The sequence below is a fragment of the Colobus angolensis genome, unplaced genomic scaffold (genome assembly GCF_000951035.1).
Source record: "Colobus angolensis palliatus isolate OR3802 unplaced genomic scaffold, Cang.pa_1.0 Scaffold46, whole genome shotgun sequence".
Classification (NCBI taxonomy): Eukaryota; Metazoa; Chordata; class Mammalia; order Primates; family Cercopithecidae; genus Colobus; species Colobus angolensis.
Genome location: NW_012118043.1, coordinates 3,037,396 through 3,063,983, shown reverse-complemented (window position 1 = coordinate 3,063,983; position 26,588 = coordinate 3,037,396). Strand labels below are relative to the sequence as shown.

Sequence of the window (26,588 nt, the reverse complement as noted above, 5' to 3'; positions counted from 1 at the left end):
AGTCACCTGAAATAAAAGACATTTTCTTGGTTGTTCAGAATGAGAAGTCACGTTTAAGTGTATTAGAAAGAAAATATGTCTTCAGATGAAATATTCTTAATTCAGAGCTCCTGAAACTATTTATAGAGTTTTGTCTTTTTCTTTAGCTGCACCCACCCTCCAACCCCCGAAGTGAGAGCCACAGCTTCCTTTAATTCTTTTGACTTCTCACCCAAAAGCTTCATACGTAGTAGTTCAGATTATGTTATCAGAAATGAGAGTGGCAACCTTTGGAAATCTTTCCTTGCATGAGGCAGAAGTCAAGATTGGTTCTTCTCATAGACAGCCTGATGCCTAGCTATCAACTACTATCTGTTAGTAGGAACTAGTGTGGGCATTCATGCCACCGGTTACAACAGAGGGAATGAGAGGGAATCATTATGAACCCTGACCAGATATTAAAGGACATTAGATAGAGACAAATGACACTGATGCATCATGACAAAAGTACACTGTATTAATTAGAAAAAGGATTAGGTAGTCATAAAAGAATCACAGAATCAAACACTGCTAGTCTTCTTCCCAGCTTTGTGTAGTATTGAGAGGGCCAAATTTTATCATCTTACTAAAAGTGAGTAGTTTTTAGTTATCCTGAATGTTGGTATGCATTTAGGAGGTCATTACCAAGCACTTCAAAATTTCAAAGACCCATTGGATAAACAACAGCTTTTGTGTGAAGGATGAGGATAAACATTTGACACATCAGTCTACCCTTCATCTGTCCCTATGTGGGTTTACCATACAACCCTCTGATATTATTTGCTTTCATATGCAGGCCTGCCTATGGGAAAGGCTGCTTTTATCATGTGGTGTTTGGGGTACTTGAAATCCCGATGACAGTAATTTTCTGTGGTGAATTAATAAAGTGGATGCTGATTATAATTCATCTTCTTAAGTACCTTGACAATAGAAAGAAAATGAACCAATCATGCCAGCTCGCTCGCTTGCTTTCTTTCTTTCTTTCTTTCTTTCTTTCTTTCTTTCTTTCTTTCTTTCTTTCTCTCTCTCTCTCTCTCTCTCTCTCTCTTTCTTTCTTTTCCTCCTCTCCCCTCCCCTCCCCTCCTCTCCTCTCCTCTCCTCTCCTCTTTCTGTTTTTTGAGATGGAGTCTTGCTCTGTCTCCCAGGTTGGAGTGCAGTGGTGCAATCTTGGCTCACTGCAAGCTCTGCCTCCCGGATTCACCCCATTCTCCTGCCTCAGCCTCCCAAGTAGCTGGGACTATAGGTGCCTGCCACCATGCCTGGCTACTCTTTTGTATTTTTAGTAGAGATGGGATTTCACCTTGTTAGCCAGGATGGTCTCGATCTCCTGACCTCATGATCTGCCTGCCTCAGCCTCCCAAAGTGCCAAGATTACAGGCATGAGCCACTGCGCCCGGCCCTGTAATTTCTTAGTTTATTATGTTAGCACCTTGGTTCCACTTCTGCCTCATGTGTATTGTATTTAGTACAAGTCATTCTCTTAGTACATGGCTGGCTATATTGGGCCCAGACTAGAAACCATCACTGGGCACTCCAAACTAGAGAGATAACATTTCAAACAGAGGGATAAAATGAATGAGGAGCTACTATGACGGAGTGATGCTATATAGCAGAAGACAGAATTACCTTCTCCAACTTTCTCTCAAAACTGATTTTAGGCCAGGCATGGTGGCTCATGCCTGTAATCCCAGCACTTTGGGAGGCCAAGGCGGGACAATTGCTTGAACCCAGGAATTCCAGACCAGCCTAGGCAACATGGTGAAACCTTGTCTTTACAAAAAATACAAAAATGAGCCTGGTGTGGTGGCATGCACCTGTGGTCCCAGCTACTCAGGAGGCTGAGGTGGGAGGATCCGTTGAACCTGGGAGGTGGAGGTTGCAGTGAGCCAAGATTGTGCCACTGCATTACAGCCTAGGCAACAGAGTGAGACCTTGTCTCAAAAACAAAACAAAACAAAATAAAACTGATTTGTTGCCAGAAAAATCATCTCAAAGTCATCTGTGCACATAAAGAAAGATTTTTAGAGCATCTCCATTACACAGCATGACAACAGCTGATGTGGCAGAAAATGTCCCTTGTGTACCACCCACAGAGGTAACTTCTCCCCAGAAACTGGAGAGAACTGAACAGGTGGATTCCTAGTGTGGGTTGTAAATCTGACGATAAGAGAACATGAGGATGTCAGAACAGAGTAAGAGAAACTAGGAAGACAAAGTGAAAGATGAAGGAGAGCCTCCAGAGAGAATATGACATGTCCACAATTGGAAACACCACATCCACAAAGACGAGAGCCTAAAATTCTGGAGAGAAAAATGGAGGGGCTCCGAAGAAGATTCTTTACCAGTTTCCTAATAAATAGGTATTCTTTGCACAGTCTGAAATTGTTAAGGACTACCTACAGTCTCATAGCAGATATGAGCTGATTTCAGCATTTCCTTACCAAATTAAAAAGGATTATCTATTGTCACAGTTTTTTGCAAAATTTGGAGAAGAATTCTGGTGAAGGTAGCTATTGGAGTGAAAAATTGGATTGTTCTAATAAACAGGTCTTTTGCTGTGTCTCCACTTTCCCCCCACTTTCTCTATACACATTATTTCTCCCTCCATGACCATTCAGTGTCCCCCATCTTTAAATGTTGTAGTGGATTATGAGTAATTGTTTCTAACTTATTTTGCCCACCACTCCCATTAACTGTCATCACTATTATTGTCATAGTCATTCCTTATTAGATTCATGAATGTTTCTACCAATTTCTCTGCTCAACTCTCCTTGCTTCTCCCTTATTCTGAGTTTAGTTTCCTATTTCTACTCAATTATATTCTTCAGAAATCCTATCATTGATGAGTGGTAAAGTACCTGAAAATGTATTAATCTTATTCTTAAATGATATTTTAGTTGAATTTAGACCTGGGCTGTCAATAAATTTCCTGCAATACTTTGAACCTATTATTCCTTTATCCTCTAGCAGCTAAGCAGCTGTTGTTGCCAATGAGAAAACTATTGCCATCCAAATTGTAAGTTAAGTGTAAGTAATCCTTATTGAAAATAAACCATCTCTCCTCTCTGGTTGCTTTTAAAATTTCTTCTTTCTCTTTGGTGATCTCACATTTCACAACAACAATCAATCAAATGTTTTCTTTGTCTTGCTTCCTCAAATATCTTATAAAAGCTTTTCCCCTCCTCTAGGTGAAGGCTCAACCACTTGAGGTCTGGAGCTGCTTGATTCATGACTCACTGTTCCTCAAATAGACTCTTTAAAATTAAAAACACAACAAAATAAACCTAAAAACTGTAATGTATTTGAATGTGAATTAGTGTTAATTTATCCAGCTCTAGACATAATGTGATGTTTCCATTTATCTCTTTAATTTCGGAAAATTATCAACCATTTTCATTTCAAAATATTGCCACAATTCAATTCTCTTTAGTTTCTCCTTTTGAAATTTTTATTGATGAATTCTGGATTTTTAAAAAGTGCTATACTCCATGTCTCTTAACTAGCCTTTCATATTTTTTTATCTGTACTACATGCTGGGCCATTTGTCAACTCTATTTTCTGTTTCATCGGTGGGTTTAATATGACATTTATGTCATTCCCTTTAGTTTTTAATGTCAATATTTGCACATTTCATTTTGAAAAGTTCTTTATTTCGTATTATCCCATTCTTTTCTGATTTTTCCCCACTCCACCATTTACCTCTTTAGTCTTTTTAGTGTGCTCATTTGATAATCTTTCTTGTAGTTTTGTATTTTTTTGTTTAGTTCTTTAGGGTGCTTGTTCTTCTGATTTATTTTTGTTTTGCTTATCTCCCTTCTTTCCTTCCTTTACTCAGCATGGTGGAGTTATTCTCTTTGTGGCCTGTACATTTTTTATTGTGAGCTCATTTTCAGAAAAGATTGTTTTTTAAGTGGGATTTCTATGTATCTGGGATGTGAAAGTATCGCTTCAGGGCAGTTTCAGTGTATTTGGAAATAGGAAGAGGGGATATGGCTGGGGCAGTTGTTTCACTAGTCCTGAAAACTGTCCACGTTAATTTACTGGCTTACATTTCCTGTATCACAACTGCCCAGGCTAGGGATTTTGACTTCTCAAATTCCAGATAGATGGCAAGTTTCATCGCTATTTCTTAAGGCTGCTCTACACAGTGTGTGTGACTGAAGGAACACTTTGAAATTGCAGGCCTTATTCAAAGAGCTTTGCTCAAGATGTATTACTATGAGTGAACATTTAGACAGGGTTCCGATTTCCATATGGAAATGGGATTCCAGCTCCAAAACCTCTGGGCAGTATATGCTATGTAAAATCACATGGCCACTGACAGTGGCAGCTTCCCACTCTTGCTGTGATTTTTCCCTTGTTTCTTTTTTTTTTTTAGACGGAGTCTCGCTCTGTCGCCCGGGCTGGAGCGCAGTGGCCGGATCTCAGCTCACTGCAAGCTCCGCCTCCCGGGTTTACGCCATTCTCCTGCCTCAGCCTCCGGAGTAGCTGGGACTACAGGCGCCCGCCACGTCGCCCGGCTAGTTTTTTGTATTTTTTAGTAGAGACGGGGTTTCACCGTGTTAGCCAGGATGGTCTCGATCTCCTGACCTCGTGATCCGCCCGTCTCGGCCTCCCAAAGTGCTGGGATTACAGGCTTGAGCCACCGCGCCCGGCCCTGTTTCCCTTGTTTCTCACACTTGGAGAACTTCCTTTTCTCTCCTTCAAAATCAATTCTACATTTAGTAATGTTTGCTTTTTAAAATAAAGCCTTTCTTTGAGTTTTTAGTGCATAGGGCCTATCATTTTAATCCACCATGTGCTGAACATTCTAGGATCATGAAATATGGATGTTATTATTCTTACTTGTCCTCCAACCACTTTCTTCCAATAATGGATTCCATGTCACCAGTCACAGGGATGGGAATGTGACTCAGATCTGACCAGTTACCTTGTTCAATTCCCTTTGAGTATTATGTGATTGGCCTATGGGTGATCTCCTGATACAAGCAGAGGCAAATGGAATCTTCATGACTGATATGCAAATATTGGGAGAATGAAATGTTATTTTGAGCTTAAAAAAAAAAAAAAAAAGTAAGCCTGGACATGCCATTAGTCAACTTCTCCTGCTTATTAGAGTAAGCCATCTATCTGCACCATGAAAGAATGAGGCTAGCACTCAGAGGCAATCGGGGCCGATAGAGAAAAAGAAAGGATAGACAGCCATGCTTGAAGTCTTAAGCCTGGCATGTCCAGAGTCAGCTCAATCCCTGTTAAACATGCCAATGAACAAATTTTGCTGAAGCTAATTTGAATTCGGTTTCTATCAGTTTCATCACCTGCATCTGACTTATACACCAATAAATTAAAGTACATTGAAACTGAGATAAGAAACCGTCAACATGGATTTCTTTTATTTATTTTTGGTAGGCCAGTTTGTCACGCATGACTTGACATGAGCAAAGCAAGTTCTAAGTTACGGGGCTGAGTTCTGGAGACGCTGCCAGTGAATGTCAGATCTCATCCAAGAGACAAAAGACAGAGTCACAGAATATAATCAAGGTCAAGTCCCAGTAATCTGAACAGAGACATTAAGAGGTGGCGTAGGGGAGATGCCAGAGTCAGGAACCAGGGAACAGGAATGAGAGAAAAACAAACAAGACAGCAGCAGCAGGCAGGGGTGTGGGTGGCACACCGAGTGCACAACTTAAAGCTGGAAGCCAGCTGAGCACTGCTTCCCAGCCTCTGTTTAAAGATCCCAGGGTAGCCTTCCCATTCCTGCCATGTGATGCCACCTGGTGTCTGAAAAATGAAGTCAGCATGAAACTGCCAGGACAAGGAGTCCTTAAGCAAAAACGGCCTTAACTTTTTTTTTTTTAATTATGTATCACTCGAGTACCTAGACAGGCATCAAAATAAATGAGTTTCATGCTGATTATCAGTTTTCAAGGCAAATATCAAAGTGAATAACCTTCAGAAAGATGTGTCAAGATATAAGATACTTGTTTCTAAGTTAAGCAGATTCATGAGAAATGTACCTCTGGTTGTGATAACAATTTCAGTTAATTCTGATCAAAAGGGGACAGCTTCTTATCACCTCTGTGTTTACAACTATGGGTCAAGCACTATTGGAGGAGCACTAATGAGGGTTTCTAACAAGGCTTTTCAAAAAGTTGGAAGAATCAGAATGAACGTTGAATATCTATCTCTGGAATAGGTTTTAATGATTAGTATTATAAAATGTCCCCATCTGCTTCTGAAGGAGTCTATCAACTCATTCATTCAGTAGTTATTGGAGAAACTACCAAATAATTGCTGTGTGTTGTGAGGGATGGAGAAAATTTGCCTTTAAGGAACTCAAAATCTACTTCAAGATGATGTTACCAAGAGAAAAAATGAAATTATTTTAGGAACATCTTTTTATAACCAAACCCTATACATGTAAGCTATTTTCTGAGATGGTTTTTAGGGTTAGGTTTTGTTATGCATATTAAATCCCTTTATAGCTACTGTTTGCCTACTTCAGTGAGGGATTATTGAGGGCCGAGATGAGGGGCTATGCCCATCCAATCTATATCACCAACACCTGGCATAATGTCTAGCACATACCGATCCTCAGTACATTTCTCTTGAACGGCTGGATGATAGTTCAAGGTTGCCCTCAGTTCCACGGTTGCTTGAGTCCCATAGCCATCCAATTACCTTCCATATTAAATTTCCCTTAAGATACATGGGTGGTAAGAAATGTAGTCTTTCAAAATGCCACTCAAAGTGTCAAGCATTCACTGGTATCACACTTTAAATGACATTATCTAGCAAGAACTTCTCTGCAGCATAACAGTCTCATTAAAAAGTCAAAATTGGTGCTCCATTTCTTCATCTTTTTAAATAATCGACATCGAATTTCCTTATAAGCATTTACTTAACAGGGAATAAAGACATCTAGTATGTATTTATTGTCATCCAAAGGTCAGCTGTTTAATGAGATACTTATTTTATCTCTAAGAAAACCTGGAGGCATTTGCACACTGTGGAATTATTTTACAAGTAGGTTTCAGTACAACAATGGCAGTATTTCTGTTTTGCAGATAAACGGCCCAAAACATTCAACATCCTCTTTCTCTTCTATCATGGGTAGAAAAAGAATTTCAGACTTCTATCTCTGTGCAATCTGCACTTAAATGAAGGTTGCCAATTATTAAGTATGTTAATGGGGATTTTCGGGACTAGAGTCTATCATAAGTAGTTTGCTCTATTTTAAATATTTGCAAGCCAAAAGAAAAAAATAAAAATCACTTGTGATTCCACATAACACTTCTGACTCCATATAAATTATATATAAATAATATAAATGTTATATGTTGTTTATATATACAGTATAATAAAATATATAAAATTTAATCATATATAATTATATTCATATATAATACATATAATGTATATTAGTATATATAATAACTTTAGATACATTTGCACATATATATTTGGCTGTGAATTTTTAACCAAGCTAGATCTTATTATATACTAAATTTTCTTATTTAATACTTATTAAATATAAATATTATATATAAAATATTCCTATTTACTTAAAAATGTATTGTGAATATCTTTTCCCAATAACATAAACATATTTTTTCTTTATCATTTTTTAAATGACTTCATAGGGTTCCATGATATTAATATATTATAATTCACTCAACCAACTAGTAACCATTGTGCACAACTTCTTGCTCAAATCAATGGAGAGACTCAATGCTCAACTCATCTCCATAGACAGACTGTTGCACATGTCCATAATTGCTTCTTAGAACAAATATCTAGAAACAAAATTGCTTGATCAAATGATTCACAAATTCTAATGACTCAGTAAATATTGCCTTTGTAAAAGTTTTATCACTTTCCTTTTTCACCAGTCATATAGGAGGGTTCTCAATTCCCAAACTCTGACTTACTCCAAGTATGATTATTCTTTTTTGAGTCCTGAAGATTCAAATATTTGCCAGGTAAAAATAGTACTCCATTGTTGGTTTAATTTGTTTTATTTCATTATTAGTGAAGCTCTTCTTATTTAGTACAGCTATTGTCCATTTATGTTTCTTCTTTTGTTTATTCACTATTTATATCATTTGTCCATTTTTCTATTATGCTTACTTTTTATCATTGGTCTTTGATGATCGGAGTAACAGCAACAGCTAACATTTAATGTGTATTGAGCATGACGCACTAGGCCCTGATTTAGGTGTTTTATGTTTAAACCCATCCTGTGAGGTAAGTGCTATTACTGTCTTTATTTTACAAATGAGGCTGCCAAGGCACAGGGGAGATTGAGTAACTTGCTCAAGGTAACGTAAATAATGAATTAGGTATAGTGATGAGATTAACAATTCATCATGTATATTACAAAGACTATTAACTGATCAACATGTGTTGAAAATGCTTCCCTTGGTTTATCATTCGTCATTTAATTTTTTTGTAGTGGTTTTTGCCTGCTAGGATTGCTTGACTCTGTTGCCATCAAACAAATGGGCTTTTATTTTATAGTTTCTGCATTTGATAGCTTGATCACCTGAAGAATATATAAGTAAATATAATACAAACACATTAAAAGCATTCAGACAGCATAGAAGAGTATAAAATAAAGAGTTAACTTATTTTTCATCCTTTGCCTGTATCGTGATCCTAAACAGCAAAGGTATCTGATTTTAACCATTTATGGGTTTATTTTTTCTGATTGTTATTCTATGACTCTTAACAATATGCATACATTTTCATTTCTTGATGTAGCAACTCCACATAGCATCTGTTCATTTCCTAGTATGCCAGATGCAGAATTTTAGTTAGCTTCTCCCATCTTTTCTTTCTCCTTTTTTCTGTTAACTTCCATAAGAAATATCAGTTTTGGTTGTGAGCACCTTTATAACTTTAAGTAATATATTAATACTTCAACCTCTATTTCTTGATTTATCAACTTTAGACAGTATGTCTTAACTAAGTGATTCATTCCTAATAGAGGAAATTACATGTAAAAATGGTTATTCTCTAAGTTTCCTGGATCATAAAATGCCGTATTTATGAAGAAATGCTTCACTAGAAGCAGATTTATCTTTACTCATTTTAATAAAACCAGAGAGATCTCTGTAAGTAGAATGAAAGATATTGATATAAATAAGGGTAGGAATTCTATTTATATTTATATAGCATAGGCTATGTAGATTACAGGGCCTTTACAACCGTAATTACTTTATTACTCAGAATAATTCCGTAATGTATATGGAACAACTATTCTCACATTTTCTAGATCAATAAATTAGCATAGGGAGTTTATGGCCATACAAAATCACAGTAGTGGTCATCTAGGTCAGCAGTCCCCAGACTTTTCGGCACCAGGGAACTGTTTCGTGGAAGACGATTTTTCCATGGATTGGGGGAGGGGATGGCTTCGGGACGAAAGGCATTCTCAGGCATTAGATGCTCATAAGGAGTGTGCAACCTAGATCCCTCACATGCACAGTTCACAATAGGGTTTGCGCTCCTAGGAGAATCTAATGCCGCCCCTAATCTTACAGAGGCGGAGCTCAGGCAGTACTGTTCACTGGCCCACTGCTCACCTCCCGCTGTGTGACCCAATTCCTAATAGGCCACAGACCAGTGCTGGTCCACAGCCTGGGGGTTGAGGACCCCGATCTAGGTTTTGTTTTGTTGTGTTACTATCCAGCATCCACTTTTCCTTTATCATGGCAGTATTACCTGAGCAATAATTCCACCTTTCTCCAGTCTCAGCTCACGTGCTTCCAATGAAGCTGATTATATACCCTTGAACTCATGGAGCAGGTGACTTAGACCCAAGCCAATAAATGTTGTACCTTTACTGGCCATAGTGATTATTCCAAGATTAACCTTATCAGAATCTATGAAAGGTACTAAAATTTAGTCTGGGAATGGTGGAACAAAAATTCTTGGTCAAATCGCCTGAAGAGACAGCCCCGGGAAATGCTGGCAGCCATCTTGTAACTAGAAGAGGGCACTAACCATGAAGTTGAGCGAAGAAAGATTCCTGTTCATTTCATTGGATCCTTGACTGAGCCATTTCTATTACTGGTGTTCAGTTACATCAGCTAATACAGATTCCTTTTTTGTTTACCTCAGTTTGGGTTGGTTTCCTGTCAACTGTAGTAATTGCTCAGTTAATTAGTGGCCGTTTTGACACCAAATCTTCTGACTTTTAACCTAGGCTTCTTTCTACTCTATTATGCTGCCTCTGAAATTAAGGTTTTTGTTCAGGATTCAAAAACACACCCCTTGAGATCTCTTCCATATATCTTTTGCGGTCCTTCATAGCCTATTAAATAACATTTAGAAAAGCAAATGTATCATGTGGAATTCATTTGTGAGGCAGTATGCATACATGTTTGAGCATGAATTCCCTTTATCTTTGAAATAATAGTATGAGTTAGGGACAAGCTAATTTCAAAACTTTTATGTTAAATAAAGTTATTTGCATTTTAGCACAAACAATTCTGGATCATTTTAAATCACAGGAGCATGATATAGCACCCACCAGCTGTTGCTATGTACAAGAGTTGTGGCCATCAAATTTAATTATGTTAGGTATCTGAAATTCAGAGCACAGTTAACCCAAGAAACAGTATTATAATTAATCATAAGAAACAGTATTATAATTAATCATATGCTTCTTAGATTAGCAAAGAAAAGCTGCTTTAATCTAAAATGTGGCTAAATACTAGAGCACTGTATTGCCACAATACTATTAAAAGTATAAAAATACTAAAACTAAAAAAGATAGTTCTTAAGCAAGGGGGTTTACTGGCAGATGAGAAGGTAAATAAAAGTATATGGCTATTTCAGAGGGGCTCTGGGGACTTGGTCAAGGGTTATAGTCATCAATAATTAGGTTTCACATCAAAATGGAAAACTCTTTTTCCCATGACACAAGAATAACTCTATCACTGTTCTTAAACTTCAAAACCACATAAAGATGGAAGAAGAAAGGGAAAACACAAAAGAGGTTTCCATTTGTTCTTCTAAGACACACTTCAAGTACATAGAGTCTGTTTTCAAAAAGTTACTATCTAGAAAGGCAAATATATATGTAAATCCAATGCTGTGCAGGGGTGAAGCAGAAGCTCAGCCTGTGGGCTGGAGGTTCCCAAAGAAGGAGACTGAGGGAACAGTTGAAAGACTTGATTCGACAGAACCAGAAGCTGAATTGGTGAACCCAAGAGGAGTGAGCTTTGTCCAAAGGCAGCGAGATACCACCCAGAGAGTTGTGTCAGGGTGCTATACAGGGTCTAGTGTGAAGAGAAAGAAAAATGGAGAGACAATGTTTGAACTTTTACACTGAAAGTCATAGAAGACCTTTAAATGATATGTATATATGGCTTTCCTAAGGGAACCAGAAAATGGTTGGCAGAGAGTGTGTGGAGATAAGGCATTGCAAGGAGAGGAAATATACCTGTGTAAATAGATGTACAAAGAGAATAGTATGTGTGCTATAAATTAAGTTTAAGAAGCAAATCAGCAAGTGAGAATAAGTGAAGAGAATGGCACATGGAAATGTGCAAAAAGGAGGAAACGGTGAGCAGCAGACAGCACTGGTAGACAGCCTGGGCCAGGACATGGCAGTGCTGTAGACCACTCAGTAGAGCTCATGGAAAGAAAGAGCTGGTATTCGAATATGTAAGTTTTGGAAGTGAAATGGTTTTACTTAGGATTACCCTTTATTTTACCTTGGAGCTCACTGGGATCACTATATGATACCAGAATTGCCGAAGCTGAGGAGTACAAGATTTCAGCTAGAATGGCAATGTCTCATTCCTAAAAAGGAAGAGCTCTTGCCAAGGTGCAAAACACATCTTCTTTTATTAAGACATTAGGAAGACATGGGTAGAGAGGTAGGAGAGGCACCTGCAATACCAACCATGTATTGACCTGAGGAGATACTACATGGACTATTTCAAATGCTCCCAGGTTGGTGCTCAACAGCATCAACATTTATCCTTAGCATCTGTATTTTTAATGGAAAACTACTGTGAATGGTAGTCCTGAAAGCAGAAAGGCCAAACCTTCCCTGGTTGTGTCGGCATGATTCTTTCCGAAGCTCATTTGCACTTTAGTGGTTTTGCTGTGCTTGGCCTTTTCCAACTTGGCAGCTCAGGAAGTAAAAATGAGGAACTCAGCAGATTTTTAAAGAGTTTTACTCCAAATGTTCTTTTAACGCTAGTATTTCTTGGACAGGGATTTCTGATGTCCTAATTAATTGTTCTTGGTGTTTCTTTAAAAGCATCCTTTAGCATTTGTGAATCTGCCTATGGCTTTTGCTCTTAATTTGCACTCGCTGATATTTTCATTTAAAGCAGGAAAGACACTTCTCCGTGGCCAGGTGAAATGTAAGTATATTTGGAGACACATTTGAAAGTTGTTGAATTCACTGACAACTTTGGGGCAGCAGCCTTAAGAAATGTCAACTGGCGAAAAGAAAGAAAAAAAAAGAGTAGTGCTGCTCTGTCATTTCCTACTCCCCTCTGTGAGATCTGACTTTTAACAATCTTTTGTTACTTCATAATACATTTTCAACTGCTTTCGAAGTAATTAACACCCAGAATAGAATCTTTTTGTCACATTTAATTATCAGATATCGACTTTCTTTTGGGATATCTGACAGTTGCCCAAAATGCTGGTCTTAATCTAAAACCAAGATGAGACCTCTGGCATAGTGAAAGCCACTGAAGTGGCATTTATTAAAGATAAATGGTAAGTGTCTAAAGGTGAGGTAAGGAAAGAGCACTGGCTCTCATCCCCCCCACCCTAAAATCCTTCCAGCACAAAGGGAAATTGCACTGGCGCTGAGCTGAAGCTCCATCAGTTTCATCCGTCATGTGATTTTTTAAAGATGTATGCATTCCTATACAGCATTACCTTTGCACTGAGAAATAAAGAGTATTCTGACCCTTAGGTTCTGGCTCCAATCTGCCAATCTGCCCATAAATACGAGGGTTTCTATTAGTCTATTATCTGGAAAGTGACTTATATAAGGCAAAAAATTAAATGATATTGGTTTGAAATGAAAAAAGCTCATTTATGTGCATTTTAGGAACCTTAAGTGAATCAGCTAAATATATGCATTGAGAAAAATAAGTTACCCTCTACGTAATATCTTGTAATAAGCTGGAAACATAAAACCCATTAATAGTATTAGAAATTAGATGCCTAATGAATTGTGCCCATTATGGAGATTTTCTGTGATAACAATTCCTTGAAAAAAGCTAGAGACTGCCTGTAACTCTATGACATAAGAGAAAAGATACAAGTGAAAGCACATTTCACATGGTTAAAGAAACATAGGCCAAGTTCTGGTACTTACTATGTAAGGACTATGGCCACTGCATCATTCAACACACTCTCTCCAAACAAGAGTGTGTACAGGTCAAGGTCGACGTGCAGTTCATGGAAAATGGCCAGCACTGTCACTAGGAAGACACACACAAACATGCAGTTAGCTGGGATGCAGGCATGGAGTTTTCCTTGGCTATGGTCACTGCTCAGAAACATTAATTAAATGCTTATCTTCTCAAATCCAATGACTATACTAACACCAGACCTTTATTCAAAAAATGTCTGATGCTTAGAGGCTTGTCTTGGCTCCCTACTGCTTAAAGACAAAATTTGAGCTCCCAAGTACAAGTCTCCTATAATCTGCACCTTGTTTACCCTCCAGCCTCATCTCCCTCTGCCCCCTTTGCCTACCCTTTGCTGCCTTTCTCAAGTCACACTGAAATTGCCATAATTTCCCAAACACAGTGTAGTTTCTTAACTACCTTTGCATTTTGATTCCTTCTACTATGGCAGCAATTCCTTTCTCGTCCACTTGCTACCATCCTCCTATTCCTTAAACACACACACACACACACACACACACACACAGACACACTTCTTGCTACTGAAGACTCATTTTTTTCATTCTTTAAGAACCTTTCAAGTGTCCCCCTCCCAACCCTTCGACTGCCTCAGCAGAGCCCTGACTCACTCCTTTCTGGATCCCAGCATTAGGATCAAATCACTGAACTTACCACAGAAAGGACTGGGAGCTCCCTGGAAATGGGGTTCATCTTTGGACACATGGTATTAGGCCATACTCAGTAACTGCTTGATGCATGAATGACTAAATGAATGAGTGAATGAATAAATGAAGTTGTTGCAATGGCCTACTCCTGTGAAGGGAGGAATGGTTCCACCTGGGTCTCATTCTATCCGGAGATCACGCTCACCTATAAAGATGGACTCAGTGTTCTTAAGAACAGGACATGAGGGTTTGTTTCTGGTTGCCTGCTGCATGGCCTGCTACTATATGCCATGTTCTTGTATTGAGTCTCTGTGAGTACATTAGGGCAGTCAATAATCACATGCTGATTATCTGTGTTCATCAAAACTATTCAATATCTTGATATTTAAAACAGTTAAGCAGAGTGTGAACAGCAATCATTAGGAAAATGATCCATTTAATTAATTGCCAAGGGGGAAAGAGATAGGTTGAAAATGATACTGATGGCAAATGTTTAAGGCAGAGTGGGTATTTTTATTTCTGTTTTTTCCTATTTCATGGATGGTGAGGTTAGTAACTGGATTGTACACAATAGTGCTACAAGGGAATAAAAGCAAGGAAGTCAAGTTGACTTTGAAGGTTTTATAGGTAGGATTAAGAAGTTTGGAGCTTGTTCTTTCATAATAGAGAGTGATTAAGAGTTTTAATAAGAGAAATGACACAATCTGAACCTTGGAAATAAAGTTCAGGCAGAAGGGCAGAGGGCAGAATGGACACATGGCTGGAGGCTTTCCCAGTAATTCCGGTAAGAGATGAGTTGTACCAGGACAGGAAGAGGCCCGGATTCATGCTCCCAAACTCTTACATCTTCATTGTCTTGGGTTCTAATAGACCAATGACCACTGTGCTTTGTACTTCACAAATGTACCTCACTGGTTTTCGTCTTCTCTGTGTGCCACAAGCCCTTAGCACAGTGATGCAACATTGTAAGCCTTTAATGAGTGAACGAATAAGAGATACCATCAAGGAGGATACAGCAGAGGTGACAGCACCCCAGAGATATTTGAGATGGAAAATTGGTGGGTGTTGGTGCTTGAGAGGCAGCAAGGAATGACTCTGGATTTTGATCTATCGTACAACATGTGACTATATTTAATAGCAATGTATTGTACACTTGAAAATTGCTAACAGAGCAGATTTTAAGTGTTCTCAGTACAACGACAAAAGCATGTGAGCTAATACATACGTTAATCAGCCTGATTTAGCTATTCTGCAAGATATGCATATTCCAAAAAATTCTGCTGTATTGGTATACAATACACATAATATACACAATTTTTGTCAATTAAAAAGTTTTTTTTAAAGAAGCTACTGCAAAATCCAAAAAAAAAAAAAAAGAAAATGCCATGAATTGACGTGACAATTGGCCAGATCCAATTTTATCAGGCATAGAATCAATTTTATTACTCTAGTTGAATAGGTCCTATTAATCACGATAGGTAAAATGGCAGAGATCTGCTTTCTACTAGCATGAAGCTGTTAACATTTGCCACAACCTTTAGACGTTGCAGGTGGTGGGAGGGAGGAAGCAAACATTTCTGCTAAGTAATCTCTTTCTCCTTTTTGGATAGAGTTAAGACACTGCATCTAAGCAAAACAAAAAGGTTACAGTGGGATTTGGTTAGCAACATTTTCCTTTTGCTAGGATTTTGTGGAATAAAAGTAACTTTTAAAAACTAGAACATTTTATCGTGGCCTCTCTATTGTTAACTTTAGTCTCTGTAGCTGTTCATTTGTATCATCAAGCTCAGAAAAGGACTTGCAGCCCATCTCCACTTCCATGGAGGTTTCCTAGGCCCACGCAAAGGAAGACAAGGCCCTTACCCCACCTCCCCACTTACGGAGCCCCTCTGCCCTATGGGGAAGACTCTACATCTGTCTAACGAAAGCTTTGAGCTTTGAAGAGGAAAGGCTTTTAATTGAATATCCAGTTTTGTTCACAACTGCTCTGACATTCCCACAATTCCTTTTGAACAAAGAACTGAACTCCATTTCATAAACGATGTCCCACACACAAGAGAAAACTGTTACTTCGCACATTCTTGTCTACTCTGTGAAGAAATGGAATAGTTTTGAAATAAAGCTAGGCAGTGTGTCCTACAAGAGGGAGTATTTTGCTGGGAACACAAAGAGTCGAATAGGTGAGTCAGGAAATTAGTCACCCACTCTGCTGCTGAGCTTGGAGCTTTAAAAAAAAACTCATTTAATTAGCTCCCTGGCAGGGCTCAATCTTACATGCAATGTCCAAGACTCTCTGCAGCACCTCCCCAGGAGAGAATCTTTGGGACAGCCGTGGACATGCACATAGCAGCTCTGCCCACACCTTGCTAGGTTGGTAAGGATAACCTAGGTCCAAGGCAGGACTAAAAGTCAACGCCCATGTAAGTGAGAGTTCTTGGGACCACAAGAGGAAAACACTCTGGACATTGTGTGGATAGGAAGGGGAAAAGATGCAATCCGATTTCTTAAACTTTTGATTTTATCAGACAATTTGGTCATTTTGTCTTTATCTTACTTTAGTTCCACTCATCTTTTAGTGGCAGATTCTCATGCTTCACTTGTGGCTTGGAGTTCCTTCTCCTCTACATACCCTCTTCCTACCTGATGTTGTAGCGAGAGAAAAATTCACTTTGTCTTTCAAATTGATAATAAAAGATACAAGCACATATGATCTTATGCTCAAGTAGATGAACATGCATACACACACACACACACACACACACACACACCCCTACCTCTAGGTAAGCATAGTAGAGGAATGTGATAACTGAGAAATACTACTGAATCCCTGGAGATCTCTGAGAAAATAATTTCAGCCATCAAATGGTAAAGGTCTTTGAGGGGAACGAGTGAGGAGCCAGTGGTGTGGACTGCACTCTGAGAAGCTTTTGATAAAGGATGAAGAGAGAAAAATCCATAACCTATGAGGTCTAAGTGAGGCTTTCTCTTAGACATCTAATTTATAGGTTGACAAGAATAAGCCAGAGGAAAGAGAGGTTGAAGACAGAGAAAAAAGATGAGAAAACTGCTGGAGCAAGGTCTGGAGAAGGCAGAAGAAAACTGAAAGGCAGATGGGGAATGCATCTTTTCAGGAAAGTAAGATCATCTGCCGAGAGTCAGGAGAGAAACACATGAGTTAGAGGCTAGAGGAGCGTTGAAAATATGCAGAATACCTTGGAGGCAGATAATGCAAGTTTCATGAAACACTGCTAGGGTCAAACACAGGATAATTTTCAATCTGTAAGAGAAAACTGTAACACTAAAATGATACAATATTTTGATTTCTTCATCATACCAAGGGTCTTTTCCCCTACTACAACTCTATTATAGCATCAAAACTAATCCTTTTTCATCTCAAAGATGATAACCACACCACCTAGTGATAAATACAGAGAGTGACTACATGACTACCTCATGAGTATCTCAATGTATTTACTCTTAGATGTTTTACAATTTTTTTTAAACTGCTGTCTTTTCAACTGACCACTTTCTTGATGCCCTTTCAGAACTTCCAAGTCTTTAGGGTGATTTAGTGACAGACCCTTCCCTAGAATCTCCATTAGCAGCTCTGTGACCCCTATTTTCTAAGTGTTTTATGAGGAATTTAAATTTCAAATGATATTTTAATGTGGCAGCTCTCAGCAACCTAGCACAAGATCTGCCTGGGTCGAAGGACAATAACATGGAATAGTTCCTACCCCTGTCCTCCTAAGTTGTCATTCAGCATTGTCAAAATGCTGGCTCTCCCTTGGAGAGTGCTCTCTATGGTTTTCTGTGCAAATCAGTATGTATGACACTTGTCCATGACACACAGAGAATCAAAAACATCTGAAGCTTTTGCAGCTGAATCGGTGTCAGGCCTGACAGGTGTAGAACCTTGGTATTCTCATAAACGAGGTAGCATTTTTCCATTTCCAAAAAATGATTATTGTGAAAATGTATTTTCTTTTTCTAAGAAGGAGGATGGAGGAGGAAATTCTCCTGTAACTTTTCCTACTTTCCTGAAATATTGTATACAGTGAGATCTGAAGGAGAGGCTTTCAAAAAAGTTGTGGTATCTGGGTGCAGGCTGAAATATGGGAATTATTTTGAGAACTATTAAATTCTCAGCAAAGATTCAGCAGCAAAATTGATGCATGGATTGATTTTGCCAGTCAAGTTTTGTCAATCATAATCCTAGAATACAAGTGAAAAGACTAACCCTTCTGAGTCAGAGAAACAATACCAGATTACAAAGCTAATGACTAGTTGTTCAATTTATTGAGGTCATTCTAAATTTTAAGTTACACAAAACATCATGAAGAGTTTAGCCCTAAAACTTTGCAATTTTATTTTAAACATCAATATGCTATATCATTTTGGTACTGAGGTAATAATGGAGAATATATGATATGAATGCACACATTTGTAGCCTTCCTCAAACAGGGTTCCTTGGGGAAAACAAGCTCTTACGCCCAAGAGCAATGGCTTCAAAGTGTGGCCCAGGGACCCCTGGAGGTTCCTGAGACCTATCCAGGAAGATCCTCAAGGTCAAAACTATTTTCATAATAACATGAATATGTTACTTGCATTTTTTATTCTAATTCTTTCATTAGTGTACAGTGGAATTTTCCAGAGGCTACATGATGCAACAGATTGAATGCAGAAGCAAGATATGAGAATCCAGCTGTCTTCTATTGCACTATATGTTAAAGAGCTTTGCAGAAATGTGAAACAATGCCACTCTTCTAATTTTTTTGTTTCGGAAAATAAACTTTTGGTGAAAATATGTTATTTATATTAACATGCAAATGTTTTACGATTGTTATTTTAAATACATTAATAAAAACATGTTTTAGAATTTGTTTTAATTTCTAATATGGTAAATATGTTTTATTTATTCATTTTATTTTTTGAGACTGAGTCTCCCTCAGTTGCCCAGGCTGGAGTGTAGTGGCGCAATCTCAACTCACTGCAACCTCTGCCTCCCGGGTTCAAGTGATTCTCCTGCCTCAGCCTCTTGAGTAGCTGGTACTACAGGTGCCTGCCACCACGCCTAGATAATTTTTGAATTTTTAGTAGAGACGGAGTTTCACCATCTTGGCCAGACTGGTCTTGAACTCTTGACTTCAAGGGATCTGCCCACCTTGGCCTCACAAAGTGCTGGGATTACAGCATGAGCCACTGCGCTTGGTCTCTAGTATGGTAAATATTGATAGATACATCTCACATAAGCAAAAACTCTTGGGGGTCTTTCCTAATTGCAAAGGTTTTGATACCCAAAATCTTGAGAACCACTGCCCTAAGCCATTTGTTATATGTAATGAATTAACTTGTTTCCTCTCTGTTGAGAATGATACTAGCTAAGCACATCCTTGAGAGAAATGAGAAAGTATTCCCTCAAATCATCTTCAGTAGAGCTTAATTCCCTTGTTGAGAAGAGCTCCTGAGATCTTAGCATCTTTTGCCATGCAATAACCAGCTGATTCTTTTGGTATACATGTAGGGGATTTCTAATAACTTTTAAATGAGGAAAATTATTCTTTTTACATTAACTCCACTATCTAGAAACTCCATTTCTAGAATCATATTTCTGTTGCTGGTATTTATATTTGTTTAAGCCTTTTTTTTTTTTTTGAAATGTATGTGCTTTGTGGGCAGAGATTTATTATGGGTGCATAATAAAAATACTGACAATCCTACCTCTATCCCTTGACTTCAAACATGGCTGAGTGGTGTTTGAGAATAACCAATTTCCTTTTTTTGATGAAAAACCAGAAATATAATCCCTAGCAGTCACTGACAGTAGAAAAAAGTAACCAGAAGGTCATGTGGTTTGGCATTAAGAAAAGTAGGATATATTAAGACTGGAAAGGGAGAAACTGGAAGATCAATCCAGGTGGGGAATGTTTTCCAGGTCTTATATCTGGGAACCTTATGGACTGAAATCTGCGGGCACTTTACCTAGTGTTTTAAAATCTTCCCCAAGGGTACCTACATCAGAGATATTCTAAATTTAACATTAGCAAAGAACATAAACATTTAACAAAGATTCAATTTTCTCACCAATGAGGTTTAATGAGCCATGGTGAAGTTTAACAGGGAATCTGTGCAACATGCCCAGTATCTGAGTGATGATGACTCACCCCTTCATACAAGCATTTTCCAATTAGGATTATCACTTCAGCATTTTTCCTTTCTAAAAATGAAAACGGTGGGGAAGGGCTTATCTACAAATCATGAAAAAACATTAAACAAAGCTCTATGGAATAAAAAAGCAGCAGCCATAGTTAGGATGGGTCACCAAAAAAAAAAAAAAAAAAAATCAACACTTGGAGGTAAAAATATCACTGTGACCCATGAAATGTAAGAACAGTGAGGAAAGAGACATGTTCAAAAGACAACTGTGTTACTCATAATCATGGTACACACAAAATAAGAGGGCTTCGCAAACAAGTTTTTTCTCTTGCTACAAAAAGATATGAAACAAGCAGATTTCTTGTACCATCACTTCCCAACCAGTGGATCAGGACCTGGAGGGACATTACAGAACTGTTTCAAAGTGGAAGATGACCATGCCGGTTCCCTAAATAGATTAGAAAGTTGCCAAGGGTAAACAAGAGTAATATTGAAAAGAGTCTTTGTAGTAGAATAATTTATAATCCTTTGGGTATATACCCAGTAGTGGGATGGCTGGGCACGGATGTTTATTGCGGCATTATTCACAATAGCAAAGACTTGGAATCAACCCAAATGTCCATCTGTGACAGACTGGATTAAGAAAATGTGGCACATATACACCATGGAATACTATGCAGCCATAAAAAAGGATGACTTTGCGTCCTTTGTAGGGACATGGATGCAGCTGGAAACCATCATTCTTAGTAAACTATCACAAGAACAGAAAACCAAACACCGCATGTTCTCACTCATAGGTGGGAACTGAACAATGAGATCACTTGGACTCGGGAAGGGGAACATCACACACTGGGGCCTATCATGGGGAGGGGGGAGGGGGGAGGGATTGCATTGGGGAGTTATACATGATATAAATGATGAATTGATGGGTGCTGACGAGTTGATGGGTGCAGCACACCAACATGGCACAAGTATACATATGTAACAAACCTGCACGTTATGCACATGTACCCTAGAACTTAAAGTATAATAAAAATGAAATAAAATTAAAAAAAAATAAATAAATAAAAAGGAAAGAGTCAACATTGGGCCTGTATGAGATACAGGGAAGAAAAAAGACAGAAAGAGATTGGTCATATCATAAATCTCCTATCCCTGTCATCACCCTATGTGGTAAGCTGAAGAATGCACTCATCCTCAGAGCATATGAATATATTGCCTTGCATGCCAAAAGGAGCTTTGAAGGTGTACTTAAGGTTATTGATATGATTTGGCTGTATCCCCACCCAAATCTCATCTTGAATTGTAGCTCCCATAATTCCCACATGTCATGGGAGGGACCCAGTGGGAGATAATTGAATCACGAGGAGCAGGTCTTTCCTGTGCTGTTCTTGTGATAGTGAATAAGTCTCACAAGCTCTGAGGGATTCATAAAGGGAAGTTCTGGTACACAAGCTCTCTCTTGCCTGCCACCGTGTAAGACATAACTTTGCTCCTCATTTGCCTTCCACCATGATTGTGAGGGCTCCCCAGCCATGTGGAGCTGTGAGTCAATTAAACCTCTTTCCTTTATAAATTAGCTGGTCTTGGGTATGTCTTTATCAGCAGTGTGAGAACAGACTAATACGGTTATGGACCTTAAAGTAGGCAGATCATGTTAGATTACCTGGGCAGGTCCAACCTAATCACCTGAGCTCTTAAGAGCAGAAAAAGTTTTTAGGCTATAGTCAGAGAGATGTAACTGAAGAAACGTGAAAGAAAGGGAAAGTTGGGAAGATCCCAAGTGTGAGAAGGATCCAACACACTGTTCCTGGCTCTGAGATGTAGGGGATCACTTGCGGGGGCCAGAGAGAGAGACACCTCTTGGAGCCAATTGTGACCTCAACTTTCAGCCCCAAGGAAATAGAGACCTTGGTCTTCTGATGGGAATAAACTGCATTCTGTCAACAACCTGAACCTAGAGCTTCCTGATGAGAGTCCTACCAGTCAGTAGGTTGATTTTTGCCTTGTGAGACTCTGATCCAAGAACCCAATTGAGCCAACCTGGACTTCTGACCTATGGAACTGTGAGGTAATACATTTGTGCTGTCTTAAGCCACTAAGTTTGTGGCAATTTCTCATAGCAGTTCTATCAAACAAATATACTCTGTTCCTCTCTTACAGTAAGCATGACAAAATGGTGGGGAGGCCAAGCTCCCAGACATTTGACTTTTCAATGAGTTAATGAGTGAGATGTGGCTGGAGTGTTCTCTTAGCTATAGCACAGCCTCTGCTCCCCTTACCCCACCACTGGCAGGAAAGAAGTAAGTCACTTAAACAAATCCATGTTTTAGGTTATGCTTAGCAAGGAAAAACCTGGACCAATAACAAGGCTGTAGATTTTCAAATATGTGTGCCTTTTAGGTCCTCTGGTGCTGATGTAATTACCCATGTGTATCCCTCTTGGTGCCATCGTCACAGGCCACAGATCACTCATTTACTCAGAATGCACCATTTTATAGCTCATCAAATCACTTTATTTGCCAGTTTTTACCCTATCTGGGCTACACTGTTGAGTTCAATCACTATGAAGAATTGGTGATGAGATGGGAATGGTGAAGTCCAAACTAGGATGGAAGGTTAACAAACCAGGCAAGCCAAGTCTAAGGGGAGCAAGCCAAAAGTCATAAAGCAGCTCTCAACATAGAAACAAACAATGGCCATTTTAATTTTCTTTTTGAGCCTTTTTGTATTTTCTAAAATTTCTACAATAAATGTGCACTATTTTTAGAATTAGAAAAGACAGCAACCTACTTATGAAACTGGTAAAACTTAACAAGAACATAAAGCATGGAACATGGAACTCAGAGTCTCTTCCCCATGGCCCCACATGCTGTCTGTGAGGACCTGGCCTTCCTCAGGATTTCTCCCTGGGCTTCCACACTGCTTGACCCCACTGTGGGACCTGGCACTGTGAACCCTTCCTGTCTCTCTAAGTGCTTTCCTCCTTTGTTTTGAGGAGACTAGCCCCTTGTGGTTTTCCTTTAACCCTTCCAGGTTTTCTTCAGTCTCCTTTGTAAACCCATCCCTTTAATATAGGTGTTGCCCAGGAAAACATCTCCAATCCCCTTCTCACTTTGTAAACTCAACTTGAGTAATTTCATCAACATCTGGTGATGTCAATCTCTAGTCCATCCCTTCCTCTATTTTTAGTACAGACAGGGTTTCCTTATGTTGGCCAGGCTGGTCTTGAACTCCTGACCTTGAATGATCCACCCATCTCGGCCTCCCAAATCACAGCTGGGATTACAGGTGTGAGTCACTGTGCCCGGCCTCCTCTTCCTCAGCTATAGACTCCCATATCCAACCATTGCCAAGACAATTCCAGTGGGTGTTGTTCTACCTGAACAACTACTTATCAAGCACCTGTTGTGTGCCTGGCACTGGGCATAGATGTCTTACAGATTCCCTACCTGCTAACTAGCCTCAGCAACTCTGCTGCTCTTGTACTTGAATTACCATCTCAAGGAGTGGAACCATCACTGATCCACAAACTTTATGTTTGTACTTTTTAGTGGTGTGATTTATCTTATTTACAATAGAAAAATTCCAACTTTAGAGAATATAATATTAAGAAGCAAGCCACATTTTGTAGTTCAGTGTTTTACAAGGTCAGGCAAGGAGAGAAAAAGAAACCAGTTTCAGAAATGTTCTATTGTACTAAATACTGCAGCATAAACTAGCTCTGTCATTTCTGGAATTTGCCTTATAGTAATCCTTTCTGGACTGGAAAATAATATAAGAATGAAGACGTTCAGTTGTAGATAAAATACTTATATGAAAGTAGCATTTTGAGATCGTTCCAACATGGCCAAATAGGAACAGCTCAAGTCTACAGCTCCCAGCATGAGCAATGCAGAAGACGGGTGATTTCTGCATTTCCAGCTGAAGTACCGAGTTCATCTTACTGGGACTTGCTGGACAGTGGATGCAGCCCACAGAGTATGAGCTGAAGCAGGGTGGGGCATCACCTCACCCAGGAAGCGCAAGGGGGTCAGGGAATTCCATTTCCTAGCCAAGGGAAATCATGACAGACAGTACCTGGAAAATTGGGACTCTCCCACCATAATAGTGCGCTTTTCTAGTAGTCTTAGCAATTGGCACACCAGGAGATTATATCCCGCACCTGGCTTGGTGGGTCTCATGCCCACAGAGCCTTGCTAAGTCCAAGATTGAACAGCAAGGTGGCAGCCAGGCTAGGGGAGGGCGTCCACCATTGTTGAGGCTTGACTAGGTAAACAAAGTGTCCGGGAGGCTCAAACTGGGTGGAGTCCACCGCAGCTCAAGGATGCCTGCATGCCTCTGTAGACTCTACCTCTGGGGGCAGGGCATAGCTGAACAAAAGGCAGCAGAAACTTTTGCAGACTTAAACGTCCCTGTCTGACAGCTTTGAAGAGAGTAGTGGTTCTCCTAGCACAGACTCTGAGATCTGAGAACTGACAGACTGCCTCCTCAAGTGGGTCCCTGACCCCCAGTAGTTTAACTGGGAGACACCTCCTAGTAGGGGCCAACTGACACCTCATACAGCTGAGTGCCCCTCTGAGATGAAACTTCCATAGGAAAGATCAGGTAGCAACATTTGCTGTTCTGCAATATTTGCTGTTCTGCAGCCTCCACTGGTGATACCCAGGCAAACAGGGTCTGGAGAAGACCTCCAGCAAACTCCGACAGACCTGCAGCTGAGGGTCCTGACTGTTAGAAGGAAAACTAAGAAACAGAAAGGAATAGCATGAACACCAACAAAAAGGACATTCACACCAAAACCCCATCTGTAGGCCACCATCATCAAAGACCAATGGTAGATAAAACCACAAAGATGGGGAGAAACCAGAGCAGAAAAGCTGAAAATTCTAAAAATCAGAGTACCTTTTCTCCACCAAAGGATCACAGCTCCTCACCAACAATGGAACAAAGCTGAACAGAGAATGACTTTGACAAGCTGACAGAAGTAAGCTTCAGAAGTTCAGTAATAACAAACTTCTCCGAGCTAAAGGAGGATTTTCGACCCCATTGCAAGGAAGCTAAAAACCTTGAAAAAAGTTTAGATGAATGGCTAACTAGAACAAACAGCATAAAGAAGACCTTAAATGACCTCATGGAGCTGAAAACCATGGCACAAGAACTGCATGACACATGTGCAAGCTTCAGTAGCCGATTTGATCAAGTGGAAGAAAGGGTATCAGTGATTGAACATCAAATGAATGAAATGAAGTGAGAAGAGAAGTTTAGAGAAAAAAGAGTAAAAAGAAACAAAGCCTCCAATAATATGGGACTATGTGAAAAGACTAAATCTATGTTTGATTAGTGTACCTGAAAGTGATGGGGAGAATGGAACCAAGTTGGAAAACACTCTTCAGTATATTATCTAGGAGAACTTCCCCAACCTAGCAAGGCAGGCCAACATTCAAATTCAGGAAATACAGAGAACACCACAAAGATACTCCTCGAGAAGGGCAACCCCGAGATACATAACGTCAGATTCTCCAAGGTTGAAATGAAGGAAAAAATGTTAAGGGCAGCCAGAGAGAAAGGTCTGTTACCCACAAAGGGAAGCCCATCAGACTAACAGCGGATCTCTCAGCAGAAACTGTACAAGCCAGAAGAGAATGGGGGCCAATATTCAGCATTCTTAAAGAAAAGAATCTTCAACCCAGAATCTCATATCCAGCCACACTAAGCTTCATAAGTGAAGGAAAAATAGAATCTTTTACAGACAAGAAAATGCTAAGAGATTTTGTAACCACCAGGCCTGCCTTAAAAGAGCTCCTGAAGGAAGCACAAAACATGGAAAGGAACAACAGGTACCAGCCATTGCAAAAACATGCCAAATTGTAAAGACCATCGATGCTAGGAAGAAACTGCATCAACTAACGAGCAAAATAACCAGCTAATATCATAATGACAGGATCAAATTCACACATAACAATATTAGCCTTAAATGTAAATGGGCTAAATGCCCCAATTAAAAGACACAGACTGGCAAATTGGATAAAGAGTCAAGACCCATCAGTGTGCTGTATTCAGGAGACCCATCTCACGTGCAGAGATGCACACAGCCTCAAAATAAAGGGTGGAGGAAGATCTACCAAGCAAATGGAGAACAAAAAAAGCAGGGGTTGCAATCCTAGCCTATGATAAAACAGACTTTAAACCAACAAAGATCAAAAGAGACAAAGAAGGCCATTACATAATGGTAAAGGGACTGATTCAACAGGAAGAGCTAACTATCTTAAATATATATGTACCCAATACAGGAGCACCCAGATTCATAAATCAAGTCCTTAGAGACCTACAAAGAGACTTAGACTCCCATACA

General features: G+C 39.3%; 1 protein-coding gene across 1 annotated transcript in view; it reads right to left on the bottom strand.

Annotated features, from left to right (window-relative positions):
- SLC9A9 (solute carrier family 9, subfamily A (NHE9, cation proton antiporter 9), member 9) overlaps positions 1-26,588 on the bottom strand; it is a 611,074-nt gene that overhangs the window by 391,685 nt on the left and 192,801 nt on the right. The window contains exon 6 of the mRNA XM_011958071.1: positions 13,379-13,484. Coding sequence (XP_011813461.1) covers positions 13,379-13,484 — 106 coding nt within the window. The remainder of the gene's footprint in view (positions 1-13,378; positions 13,485-26,588) is intronic.